The sequence below is a fragment of the Suillus bovinus genome (genome assembly GCF_016758785.1).
Source record: "Suillus bovinus strain UH-Sbo-P2 chromosome Unknown EDB93scaffold_68, whole genome shotgun sequence".
In the NCBI taxonomy this organism is placed as follows: domain Eukaryota; kingdom Fungi; phylum Basidiomycota; class Agaricomycetes; order Boletales; family Suillaceae; genus Suillus; species Suillus bovinus.
The window spans coordinates 203,235-215,046 of record NW_024542124.1 but is presented as its reverse complement, the minus strand read 5'-3'; the positions used below and the strand labels follow the sequence as shown (position 1 = coordinate 215,046).

Sequence of the window (11,812 nt, the reverse complement as noted above, 5' to 3'; positions counted from 1 at the left end):
AGTTCGTTCCACCCCACCCACCGCTACATCCATTGATTCTTTCGCACCATCAATTCATCTTATTCATCTATCCATCGTTCTTCCGCAAGGCTCCACACAAATCGCTGTTCGTTTGCCCGCCCACCCAGCAGCTCAATCCTTCAGCGTCCAGCCCGAGCTAACACTCGGACTCAGCCCAACCTCACAGGAGCCTTCGCGTCAGATCGTTTTCGTCAGTACAACAGTCGAAGTTGGACGCGCTTGACCGCATTTGGATGCAAAGTGGGCTCAGGTATTTTGCCGCACCACTAACGCATCATTACTGCCGCACCCGCACCAAATCAACACATCTCACTCTTAGTTTCGATAATCACTGTTGACGTGCACAATATAATTGGTTTACCGTCAAACTCATCAATTATGCGCCTCACGGTCATGCCTTTGAGAGTCTGAATCCCGAGAACAAGTTGAGTACTATGCTGCGGCAAGGATGCGGTAGTGGGTGTGGTGGCTTCTTGACGGTCAGTCTTGATATCATTACTGTATGTACTGCATGAGACATTGACATTCAGACTGTCACTAGATCACCCTCCTTGCAACGGCCTGTCTCGCTTATGCGCCCTCTGGCTACTACTGGCACGTAGTACTCATTGCATGAGACACAATGCGGCACGCACCATACTCTATCGCACAGCCACCAATAACAATGTTCTTTCTTTGCAGATGCTAACATATTTTTGCATGAATGCTGTTCAAGTTGTTGGCATGATACTGGTGTGATACCTGGCTTGACCTCCAACTAAGTTGTGATCCGTCCTTGATGGATATAGACGTCGACTTGGAGTGTCTTGGTATACTAGAACAACGAATGTTTGAGCTCTCATTGGCTGCAGGCGCTGCAGGGAATGAACAATGGGTAAAAGATGCCGATGCTCACCAAGACCGATAGAATCCATACGAGGGCCTCCTGAGTACTGGAATCATGGTGACCGAGATCTATATCGTGAGGTGCTGCAAGTGTACTGCATAAGATGGGTGCGTTGGTGTGGGTGCGGTAGTGCGGTAGTGCGGTAGCCTGCCAGCATCACTGCCGCATCACTACCTGCACCCATCAAGTATACTATCACTGTTGTATCAGTGTAATTCTAACTCAAAAACATATACTACAATATTTTTGCAGTCAATAATCATATTCATGGCCTTTATGGACGACATAGACATATTATACAGGGATATAAGACACTATTAAGTAGGGTGCGGCACCGATGCGGCAGGATGCGGTACGATGCGGCAAAATCCCAAGGCCCATGCAAAGTCCTTGAGGAACTCAATTTCAGCCGGTACGATCCTGGAATCTGCCTTTGAAACCCTCCCAGTGACACATCTACCTCCACCCTCCACTAACCTCCTCTGCTCTACTCCACACCTCGTTCCTGCATAAGGTGTCCCAATACACTGGTTCCGCTCCCACTAGTGGTATCGCGATTATCATGAGCACTCCTGCTAGTAATGATGACAGTGGGGCGCGGCCGGTATCACCAACTATTGCTCATATGCCGAGATCACGGTGCGTTATTTTTGGCAATATTTGTAAATCAAAACAGCTGACCTTCTGATAGACGAATCTCTATGAATCGAACTTGAAGTGGAGGTCCTTCTATACAATGTGTGCCGTACACTATTCACCAAATACCATCCCGGATTATGAACTACTGCTATGAACCAGTTTGTATCAAGCTGTGAACATCATCGGCATCACCGCAATGACGAGTTTCAACTGCACAGATTGGGTATATTGTGCGCATCAGATGACTTCTACGCTTACTACTTTGGCATCCTAATTATAGCATCCTAGACCGAAGATCGCGGCAGAGCCTAGCTTGGAGGTGCGCAATACGATAGACAACGACTCAAAAGACGAGGACTCATCATCGAAGAGCAAGGATATTCGACATTCAGGGTTCTCTCGGAGTGATGCGTTGGCAGCTCGGATGGGACTTGATTTATTTGCTTGCTTCATCTAGGTTTCTCGGATTTTTCATGATTGATTATCATTATGCCGACAGCATGTGAAAGAGCTGATTTACTTTGGGCAATCAAGGCAGTAGCACGTATCAGCCTGTGAGTCTTCTTTCGGTCAAACAAGCGCTCGATGGTACTATATCTATTCGCCATCGCCGTACGCCCACCGAGTGTGTCGCTTTCTTACACCCAGTCTACAGCAGCATGACCCTAATATCAAATGATCCCAGTTGGTGGCCGTCCATCAATGCCAGTCGCATTGCCGGTTATTTTGCAGGTTCGTGGAGATCCAGTTTGATCATAGATGGAAATGTTGATGCGTTAATATAATATTGGTCGCGGTTTCACAGTTGCCTCCTGTACTGTGTTGATGTATGATTGGGGTGAGGAATATAGTATTACAAAACCACCGATATCCTTATGAAGGTTCTAGCACTGATATTCGGACAAGAGGTAGGTCGGTTCCATCAGTATCAGAGTGGCTAGCTTGCTAAGAATGGTTTTGTAGGTCGAACTAATCTGGGTGAGTCTCACATCAAAAGAACAATATAAAAATTTAATTATTTCGCAACAGAGGCAACGCTGGTCTTTGATGACTTTTCTGTATCTCTCTGTGCGTAACTCGCATTATAAGCGTAACCGCCAGCTGACTCGAAAATATCCTAGGTCCGCTATGGTGGAATGATTCATGCTGCATACGTTTGGAAGGCTAAAAGAAAATGCTGTCGTACTAATCGATTGTCTCACGATCAGTCTCAACGTACTTAGTATGTCTCCTCACATTCACCATGTTTTTCTTCTTACTGGCGCCATACAGTGAATATTCCGATCTTGGTGACCGATGCAGTGAGCATTCTGTCCTGATATATGCCATTTCCGTTTAGCTAACTGTATCCCCATGTAGGGGTGAGTGAGATTCTTGACTAGCTTTTTGGTTCAAACATAATTACTGCCGCAGTTGTGAGTCTGTTACAAGTACCTGATCACCCGAGGTCAAGCGCTCACTTGGTTTTTTTAGGCCAGATTATATATATTGCACTAAATTGGATAGGTGTGGTCTTGATTGGAATGCTGAGCGGTGAGATGTGCAGTAATACCTCAGTGATACCGACTTAGCTCAAACATTATCCTAGTCATCATCATCGCTCGGTTGCACGCCATGTATCAGCATTCCAGCAAGGTACTGATAGCTCTCCTTATTGCCGTTCTGACTGTTGCTGTTTTCAATATAGTGGTAATCGCAATAACAATGAAGCATTTTTCAGGGGGTAAGTTTACTTATGAATGACAGATTTTCAAAGTGTATCCGGCTCATTGATGATTTCCAGAGGAGCTTGTTCTCTCCAGAACCTATCGGTGCGCTGTTGAATTGGAGGAAAATGTGATCTTTCTTGGTTCCATATCTTGGATACTCGGCATTGCATGGGAGATCCTCACACTGTGTCTTGCCGTCCGGATTGCTGTAAAACACTTCCGTGAACTACAAAGATATTCAGCAGGACGGATTATAAAGGACTGTTTTACGGTATTGTTGAAAACTCACGTGGGTTACTTTGCGAGGTGAGTTCATTACATGAACGTGATCATCTTTTCTTACTGAAGTTCTGCATGTGTTAGCATGCTTCCTGGTGCTTGCATGAAGGTCGGTTACATGTCGCCAATTATCTCAGCGGTATGTCGGTTTATCCCTGATCTCTGCATGTGACCACTTTTCATCATTCCTATAGGACAAATATTCCTCGAAAACTCAGATTTATCTTGGTTTTATTCAAATTTTCACGTCTGCCCAGATGTTTGTGTTGGGACCACGCCTGATCCTCAGTGTTCGAGAATATTATACTGAGCTCATAGCCGATTCAGATGCAGATGCTAGCGTGAATTCAATATCTTTCCGGGAGCGTGTGTATGTATCAACTAGTACTAGCGGTGGTGTGTAGCACGAGAGATATCTGATACTTGTTTTACTCGTGGGGTAGATGATTTTAGAGCTGGCTCACTACAGAAACAATTGCGTGCTGTGATGTAGCACATGATACAAACACAAAGTGTGATAAGTAGTTCTGGGTATCACTGCGAGGGAAACATCTCTTTGGGCATTTAGTTCATTCTTCATCAAGAGCTGAGGGAGACATAAGTGAGGGTCGTAGTATGAGGCACACAGAAGACTTGCCAGGAACCCAAGCACGGAAGATGGCCTTCGTGGGTTCATCACTCATGTCCATCATGTATCGATACGCTTCGAGGGTAGCTCCAACTTTACCTGCCCGAACGAGTGCATGACAACGTTGTTGGTTTGCGGTTTGCCACAAGGATTTGAGGTCCCAGCCGAAAAGCTGCACAAGCAGGCAGTTGAGCATGAATCAGATTGTCACATCATATCAACGTACCACAACAAAGTCCTCGTATATAGAACTGACGTCCAACTTGGAAAAGAAAGCGCCAGCGTTGACTGCGGCAGTAAAGTGGTCAGCAGCATCTCTGTAAAGAGCGCCATCCATGGCAGTGGTCCCAAGCTGGACTCGCATATACGCCTAGTACGCGAAGCGCAGGAATGTCAATGAGTGAGCACACAAACATAGTATTGATGGAATGTATCATACTCACTTCCACGACATGACAAGCGAGAGGATCAGCATTAGGACGAACGGCTAGCTCTTGGACGGGAAGCACAGTCTGTTCACAGGGTTTGGCATTGAACAACACGATGGCCTGAAAAACCATGATGAAATGTAGAGTATGATTCGAAAATCACTCACCTTGATCAAGAAAAGGAAATGAGTTGTCTTTGAATCTGCGTTGGTGAACGTGAACGCGAGGTCAAATGCTGCCATCGCGTCGTGCACCTGCTGCTTTCCGCAGAGTGCGAGGCCCATGGAAATATATCCGATCAAGGAGGGCTCGAGGCTGACCGACTATGTCACCATCCAGGTTAGCCTGTATTAGATGTGGCATGATGGGTCAGCGTATCTTACCATGGTTGCATCCTGAAGCGCGTCGTTCCAGGCCAACTGTCTCGCCATGACGAATGAACGATTTGCATAGGAATCAGAGTGTAAGGGATCGGCATCGATTTGTTCTGTGAACAACTGTATAGCAGCAGGCAGGTCCCCAGTTATACATGCATTGCGAGCTGCTGCGTTTATAACGAGGATCTGCGTGAAGCATGCTCGTGTTGTGCTATAAGAGTCAAAGGTGTATACATGCCTTGAAACCAGAGCCCTCTTGAGCCTTTTCATCATGTCTGTGAGATAGGACCAAGGATGAGAAATCACCGGACACTTACCGGTGACAGTCCCTTGGGTAGTTCCCACTCTGAGATCTTAAGATCACCACCTCCGCTGAAGATGTGCCCGCCATCCATGGAGAAGGCAATGCACTGTACGTCGCTGGAGTGTTTCATGGGTTGATCTGAGAGCCGCCAGAGGCGTACAAACGTATCACTAGATGCAGATGCAAGGAGCGTGCCAGAAGCATCTAATGGCAATGGAATTGATGGCGTTGGTATGACCTGTTAATGGATCACCAACCTGCTCCCAGGTCGATGAATCCTATACCCGTATGGTACAATCATTATTGTTCCTACCCGCTGAGAGAAGGCGTGTAGCATCAGGCGTCCACGCGAGAGAGTAGTTATATGAACTGAACGCTGCATGACCCTTGAACCTTGCGACGCAGTCACGCTTGCCTAAATCATAAACCTGGATATCACTGTCTGTTGCAATCGCAAGCACTTCACCAGATGGTGAATACCGAACGCAGTTGACATCTGCACCACAACTGATCGGTGTTCCTGACGACTGCCACGTGGTTGTGTTCCATAGCTTCGTCGTGTCGTCCCATGAACCACTTGCCAGCATGGAGCCATCTGGAGAAAAACACAAGGTAAAGATTCTTCCATGGTGAGCTTCGATAGTTGGGACGAGGGAATCTCCAGTGTTTCCGTGCCAAGCAATGAGCTTTCCGTCCAGATCACCGCTTGCTATTAATCGCCCATCCCGTGATACCGCCAATGCTTTCACATTGGCAGGATGCCCCACCATCTTCTTCAACACAACATTGTCTTTCAAGTCCCACAGACGAAGCGTATTATCTTCTGAGCTTGTAACTATGCGTCGTTGATCAGGAAAAACTGCGACTGCAGTTACACGTGCTTCGTGATCTTTAAATATTCGAACTGGTGTAGTGCTTGGGACAAGCCCGGTGGGCGCCATTTGATTGGAGATTGATCTTGTGGGGTGCGATCGAGGTAGACTCCTTGTTGGAGGGATTGCGGGTGTCTTGCACTAGGCTGCAGAGGTTCGTTAACTGTGTAATCTTATGCAGATTTGAATCACAATGTTTATTGACTTTCCTCTGCCTCGTGCCCAACTCGTGCTTCATTAGATGCCATGAGGCTGTTATCAAAAGTTTTGACGGATGCATCTCACTTACGTCGCCGCCGTAATAGTACCAGCCTGAGTGATGGAAAAGTGCGGCAGTCCTGGACTGGTACATCCGATTCCCCGTTCAAGAGCCCTTGAAGCGGCCTACTTGAATGTCACGGGTTCGAATGCGTCCGAACGCTGAACGCAAACATATAATTTGGAGGAGCGAAAGGATTTCGTAGATATTTTTCACATTTACACTAGAAGATCAGCTTGAACGTCAAGCAAACTTCAAGTGTAGTCGACTCACCTGTCAACGTTTCAACAAGTCGCCTGCAAACTTTGTTGGTTTGTTTGGTATCGGTCAATTGGGTTAACTCCTTACCGCCACTACTATTATTAATAGGTCACTGTCTAATATCTATACGTATGCACTCATCCACTCACGCACAAAAGACCACTCTTGTAGTTCTGGAGTGCCGCAATACAAATAGACATGTGGGAAGCAAAGTGATATAGAGTTGTACATATTGTTCAGTCACCGTCAACGTATCTAACAAATTTGTACAAAGAATGCATCAAAACCGGATCAATGATTGTAATACTAACAAGAACGCGCACACGGAGGGGATCGCACGACAAGCTCTCTGATGCGTCCCGTAGCGAGATCATACAGCCATCCATGTACAGAGACATCATTCCCGGCTGCCCACGCAGTGACAATCGGTTCCGACAGGCAAATATTTTCAACCTGCTTATAGATGTTGGCTTCAATAACCTTCTCCACTGCCTCATTCTCAGGTAGTCCGTCGAGATCAAGGGTTCGAACGAGTTGGATGAGGGGGATCAACCAACGCGTGAGTGGGTCGTGGGGTTCGACGGGCCCTCCGTCAGCAGCCTCTATCGCTGCTATGGCACCTCCGCAGATACTGTGACCGACGAGGACAACTGTTAAAAGTGTGCACCTATTAGAGGGACGATCGAAACATTATCATGAGAAGAACAAGAGACTGACCATGTTTGACGTCGACCTGGTGGACAGCGAAGGATAGGACGGAGTTAACGTTGTCATCAAAGCTGTGGAATTGGCTGTGGGGATAGTGAGTATGTTGTACTCTAGACTCAGAGTCAAACGAATGGTTGATATGTACTTTGCAATGTTCGTGTGTGTAAAGATGTCGCCAGGCATGGACGCTGTGACGACAGAGGCTGGCACTCGCGAGTCAGAGCAGCCAATCCAAAGGACCTAAATGGCAGTAAGACAGTTATCGTAGGGGCATGCGATGAGGCACAGAACACACCTCGGGCCTTTGGGGATAAGTAGCAGAGTCCTTGAAGAAATTAGGATCATTTTTTATTACGTTTTGCGCCCATTCCTCATTGGCGTTGATCAAGTCCTCTGTGACATCCAATTGGAGATGAGACATGCTGGGGGGATTGAGATGCAAAGCGTTACGATAAAGTGAAGGGTTTTTATAAGGACAGTGATATATGGCCCTTACGAATAACCTTTAATTGCAGCAAAGTTTCCGGCTTCTTCGCACATGGGGGCACCGGGTGTCGTAGATGCCATGTTACCGTTCCGAAGGACTTCGGCTCCAAATATCGAGAAGAACGAGGTATTTGCATTACCTCACGTTTGGCATTCGTCAAGACCTCCAGCACCACTCTGTAAGGAATTTTCTGCTCACGTATAAGGTTAAGCACATTGCGATTTGCGCGTGTGCTACTGCCCAACCTGAGGTTTGTGCCCTCTCGTGTCACACCCTAGCCTTAACCTCATGGAGCCTGGCACTACCTCGACACCTCGAAACCCCGCGCAAGGGCGTGACCTCTTGAACCGCCTGTCACTTCCTTTCTGCTTATTAAGCCTTATTCTTGTTACGCATAGCATGAGACGGAAGGTGAATTGAGGAAGACCACGCACAAGATGAGAAAACATGGAAAAAATATTTCCGAGCAGAAAATGAAAGAGACACATCTCTATTTTTTGAAAAAAAGCTCGGCCAACTTCAATGAAGGATCCCGAAATGGATAACACATTCTGACTGATTGTTGTCATTTGCTAGTGTGAAGTTGATGATGGTGGTACCAGCACAGGTTCATGTTTTGGAATACATGGCGACGGTGATGCTAATAAAATACGAGCGGTACAATCCTCGATACCTGGGGGAGATGCAGTTGCAATTGAGACCGGAGATGTCGATGATACTCGGTGACATTATGTTCAGTGTTGTCAGCAGGATAATGTAGGATCAGTTGGACGGAAGCAGCGAAAGTGGCAGAGTAGGGTTTGGTTCCATACACTGATTTGACTTGGAGGTTAGATGAGCACCGATGATGAGTAGGTTAACCTATGAGCAACCGGAGTGATAGTTCAGGTAACATGCAGATGAATGATCATTGGCGTTGGCGAGCGCTTCTTGTTCATGGTCGAGAGGTTTTTGCCACTGCCGCCGTTCCGGCTATTCGGGTAAGTCAGATAGCTGATGAGGTTTTCGAGGTCTTGTTATAACGTTCTTAAGTTACGCTGCACGTACCTTGTTCTTGAAATATATCAAGGTTTGATAACGGTATTCACTTAAATAATTTGCAATGTATGTAGATTTAGGATGAGGGTGGAGGATGTCACAGTTCAAAGGGTTTGGACTTGTTTGGTTTTCGCGCCGAGTGGGAACGACTGGACCATATGGCGCCATTGGCCGCTGAACTTTAGTGCTCAACGACCAACAGAACACGCAGAGCGATGCGGACTATCAAGCTCGTCGTTATCGGCGCTTCGGGCGTAGGCAAGACTTCTTTGCGTGGTCAGGTCCGTATTCCGCCTCTCAACCTTAATTGCTTGAACATTACTTATCTACCCGGGTAGTACATATCAGGTCGTTTTCCACCAGCTACCGCCCAACAATCGGTACACATTTCATAACCAAATCCCTTCCTGACCCAAGTAAACCAACCGAGGCCATCTCTCTTCAAATATGGGTACGTCTGCTTCGAGCTCCCTTTGTCTTCCATTCGCTTATGCACACGATAGGATACCGCAGGCCAAGAACGCTTTTCATCACTCTCCTCCGCGTTCTCCCGCGGCGCAGACGCTGTCCTACTCATGTTCGACGTCAGTGCACCTGATACTATATACGCGCTCACGAAATGGTGGAAGGAGTTCAAGCACCAAGCACCGGTCAGCGATGAAGAGGCTGATAACTTTTGTTGCGTAGTCGTTGGGAATAAAATGGATCTGTTGCAGCCTGGGATGGGCATCACTGCGGAAGAAGCGAAGAAATTCGTGCAGGAACTATTCCTGAACCAGAGCCTGTAGAATGCATGGAGGGAGAAATCGTGGTAGAAGACATTGCTTCAGGGGAAGACGAAGATACTATTCTCGGGCACGAACACGAACATGCATACGAAGCCGATACAGACCCATCTCTCCTTGCCCCTTCCGCACGAATAGACATTCAGAACCGCCGCAAACTCTCAAAATCTCGTTCCCCCTCAAGTACACCCCACACCAGCACATTTTTATACGGAACATTCCGCTCCGGCTTAACCTCTTTCCATACCCCCTCTTCCTCCCTCTCTGATATATATACAAGCGCGCGGTCACCTCCGCTTCCCGGGTCTCGACCTGAATCACCGGTACGAGTGAGGAGAATGATGAGTTTGTCTAGTACGGTTACTACAACTTCTTCTTCATCTGCGCTTACTATCACGCCGAGTCTATTCACGAAGGGCCAACGTTCGCATACACCACCTCAATTGGACCCAGATCAACCTCTTTCCTTCACTCTCCCAGACCTACCAGACACAGGCCCGAAGCTCTTCTTCACATCCGCAAAGACCGGAACGGGTGTTAGTGACACATTTGAGTATATCGTGGAGGTGGTGAAGAGGCTGTGGAGGACGAGAACGTCTCATTGAGAGTGATGGGGATACGATTAGGTTAGGTTGGGGTTGGGGCTGGAGGATGAGAAGAAGAGTGGAATGCCCCGGGTGTGTGTTGTGGGCAATAGTGGTACTTCATGATGTCAAACGAGGCTGACGTGTAAGCTTTGAATGGAGAGTGGATGAGGGTAACGACGGAGGCGGAAGTATTGAAGGTTGTTAAATCAGGCCAGAAATCATCGACACTTCAAAACAGACTTTGATTGACATACTCACACATTCTCTTTACACTATTCCCCAGGACAGCTCATAGAGCACCGCGCTTAACATTTTCTGTTGTTTGCTGTGGTCAGGTAACGCTACGGTGTACCGGCGGCTAGCCTGCATTGGATTGTATCAAACTGCAAGTGATGGGAGACTGAGCGCAAAGACCGATGTGAGTAGACCATGCCTGACATGGCCTCCACTACATCAGTCCATCTGCCTTGTTCATCTGTGTAGTAAACGTGAATTTGTAATGAGGCTATGTCAGTGAGTGCATGATGGCCATGAGGTGTTATGTCTAACATAGGAACACGGAAGCAATGCGATCTGTGTGCGCTCGGCAGTCTCCTGTTTGTACGCGTTATTCGCTTATCTCCGTTCCTCCATTTGCAATCGTGCTCCAATGAGCCCCACAGCATTCATTTCTCTCCAAACTACGCAGATTCGTGGAGGTTCAGATTCCTCACACCGGAGAGATACATTGCCTGTCTCGCAGATCAGCTTTTCTTTCAATCAAGTGCGTTCAAGCTGGAACGTTAATCACAAACAGTTTCCTCTGCGACTTGCTTATGCGATGACCGACGAATGTCAAGCATGTCAAGGGCTGACGCTTGACTTAGTACGTACAGATTTATACATAAACTTAGGTCAAGTGGGTCTGCAGTGAGGCTATGTCAGTGAGCGCATCATGGCGGATGTGCTCTATACAGTGTCAATGCTCAGCCACAGATCCATGTAGTTGCTTAGTATCATAGCGCCGTCGCTGTTTCCACCACAACATTGTCCTAACGTCATTGCTGAGGTGAGTATTTGTGGTCCATACCCTTGGTACTCTCTTGCTGATTTGTGTAGTTGTCAGGTATATCCTTTCTTCGACATTATTTCAGAATATGCTGTCTTTCATTTCTAGAAGTTCGCATCGCCACCGCCACTGCTAAAGTGCTGATGTATTGATTGATCTGAGGGTATGTGAGGACGAAATATTTATTCGACGTAACTCATGCACATGCTCTATCAGACTTAGCCCGATCTCCTCATCACCATCACTGTATCAGTATGACACTGGGCGGAGTCCCTCGCTCAATATGATGTTCGACAAAGACTAGTTACCATCAGTAGGCAAACACGATCCTCTTGCTTCCAACTGATCTTTGTGCATCTTCAATGTCTGGCACGGTGGGACAGAAGGGACGACTGCGTCTTTTTGATGTGGAGGCATGAGGTTGGGCCCGTCAAATAGCCCTCAAGTTGATGGTACGTATACTTGACCGTGACGTGCCACATGGGGCCGGTTGCTA

General features: G+C 47.2%; 4 protein-coding genes across 4 annotated transcripts; 2 read left to right on the top strand and 2 right to left on the bottom strand.

The window, feature by feature from the left end:
• Nucleotides 1–2,821: 2,821 nt before the first annotated feature.
• EDB93DRAFT_792246 (uncharacterized protein) lies at nucleotides 2,822–4,163 on the top strand. The gene is made up of 7 exons (XM_041457487.1): nucleotides 2,822–2,847; nucleotides 2,906–2,961; nucleotides 3,020–3,079; nucleotides 3,135–3,269; nucleotides 3,330–3,561; nucleotides 3,619–3,673; nucleotides 3,729–4,163. The coding sequence occupies exons 3-7, from the start codon at nucleotides 3,070–3,072 to the stop codon at nucleotides 3,936–3,938; spliced, it is 642 nt and encodes a 213-aa protein (XP_041303949.1). The 5' UTR covers nucleotides 2,822–2,847; nucleotides 2,906–2,961; nucleotides 3,020–3,069; the 3' UTR covers nucleotides 3,939–4,163.
• EDB93DRAFT_1106989 (uncharacterized protein) lies at nucleotides 4,104–5,021 on the bottom strand (the record flags this gene model as incomplete). Its single annotated transcript, XM_041447676.1, has 5 exons — nucleotides 4,104–4,334; nucleotides 4,389–4,532; nucleotides 4,606–4,710; nucleotides 4,758–4,913; nucleotides 4,974–5,021. The coding sequence occupies 5 exons, from the start codon at nucleotides 5,019–5,021 to the stop codon at nucleotides 4,104–4,106; spliced, it is 684 nt and encodes a 227-aa protein (XP_041303948.1).
• Nucleotides 5,022–6,855: 1,834 nt separating this feature from the next.
• On the bottom strand, nucleotides 6,856–8,368 carry EDB93DRAFT_792550 (carbonic anhydrase). The gene is made up of 7 exons (XM_041457488.1): nucleotides 8,293–8,368; nucleotides 8,057–8,223; nucleotides 7,868–7,997; nucleotides 7,667–7,793; nucleotides 7,517–7,611; nucleotides 7,381–7,454; nucleotides 6,856–7,313 (listed from the first exon to the last, which is right to left on the bottom strand). The coding sequence occupies exons 3-7, from the start codon at nucleotides 7,936–7,938 to the stop codon at nucleotides 6,970–6,972; spliced, it is 711 nt and encodes a 236-aa protein (XP_041303947.1). The 5' UTR covers nucleotides 7,939–7,997; nucleotides 8,057–8,223; nucleotides 8,293–8,368; the 3' UTR covers nucleotides 6,856–6,969.
• A 743-nt stretch (nucleotides 8,369–9,111) lies between these two features.
• Nucleotides 9,112–10,286, top strand: EDB93DRAFT_1242440 (P-loop containing nucleoside triphosphate hydrolase protein; the record flags this gene model as incomplete). Its single annotated transcript, XM_041452015.1, has 5 exons — nucleotides 9,112–9,181; nucleotides 9,235–9,347; nucleotides 9,400–9,651; nucleotides 9,696–10,104; nucleotides 10,162–10,286. 5 exons carry the CDS (start codon nucleotides 9,112–9,114, stop codon nucleotides 10,284–10,286), a joined length of 969 nt encoding a protein of 322 aa, XP_041303946.1.
• Between the last annotated feature and the right edge of the window lie 1,526 nt (nucleotides 10,287–11,812).

Coding starts and splice junctions, on each gene's coding strand:
- EDB93DRAFT_792246 (XM_041457487.1), top strand. Junction 3,270..3,329: donor AATGAAGCATTTTTCAGGGG/GTAAGTTTACTT, acceptor GATGATTTCCAG/AGGAGCTTGTTCTCTCCAGA. Junction 3,562..3,618: donor CACGTGGGTTACTTTGCGAG/GTGAGTTCATTA, acceptor TGCATGTGTTAG/CATGCTTCCTGGTGCTTGCA.
- EDB93DRAFT_792550 (XM_041457488.1), bottom strand. CDS start 7,938: ATGGCATCTACGACACCCGGTGCCCCCATGTGCGAAGAAGCCGGAAAC. Junction 7,794..7,867: donor GCTGCAATTAAAGGTTATTC/GTAAGGGCCATA, acceptor CAATCCCCCCAG/CATGTCTCATCTCCAATTGG. Junction 7,612..7,666: donor CTTATCCCCAAAGGCCCGAG/GTGTGTTCTGTG, acceptor ACTGCCATTTAG/GTCCTTTGGATTGGCTGCTC.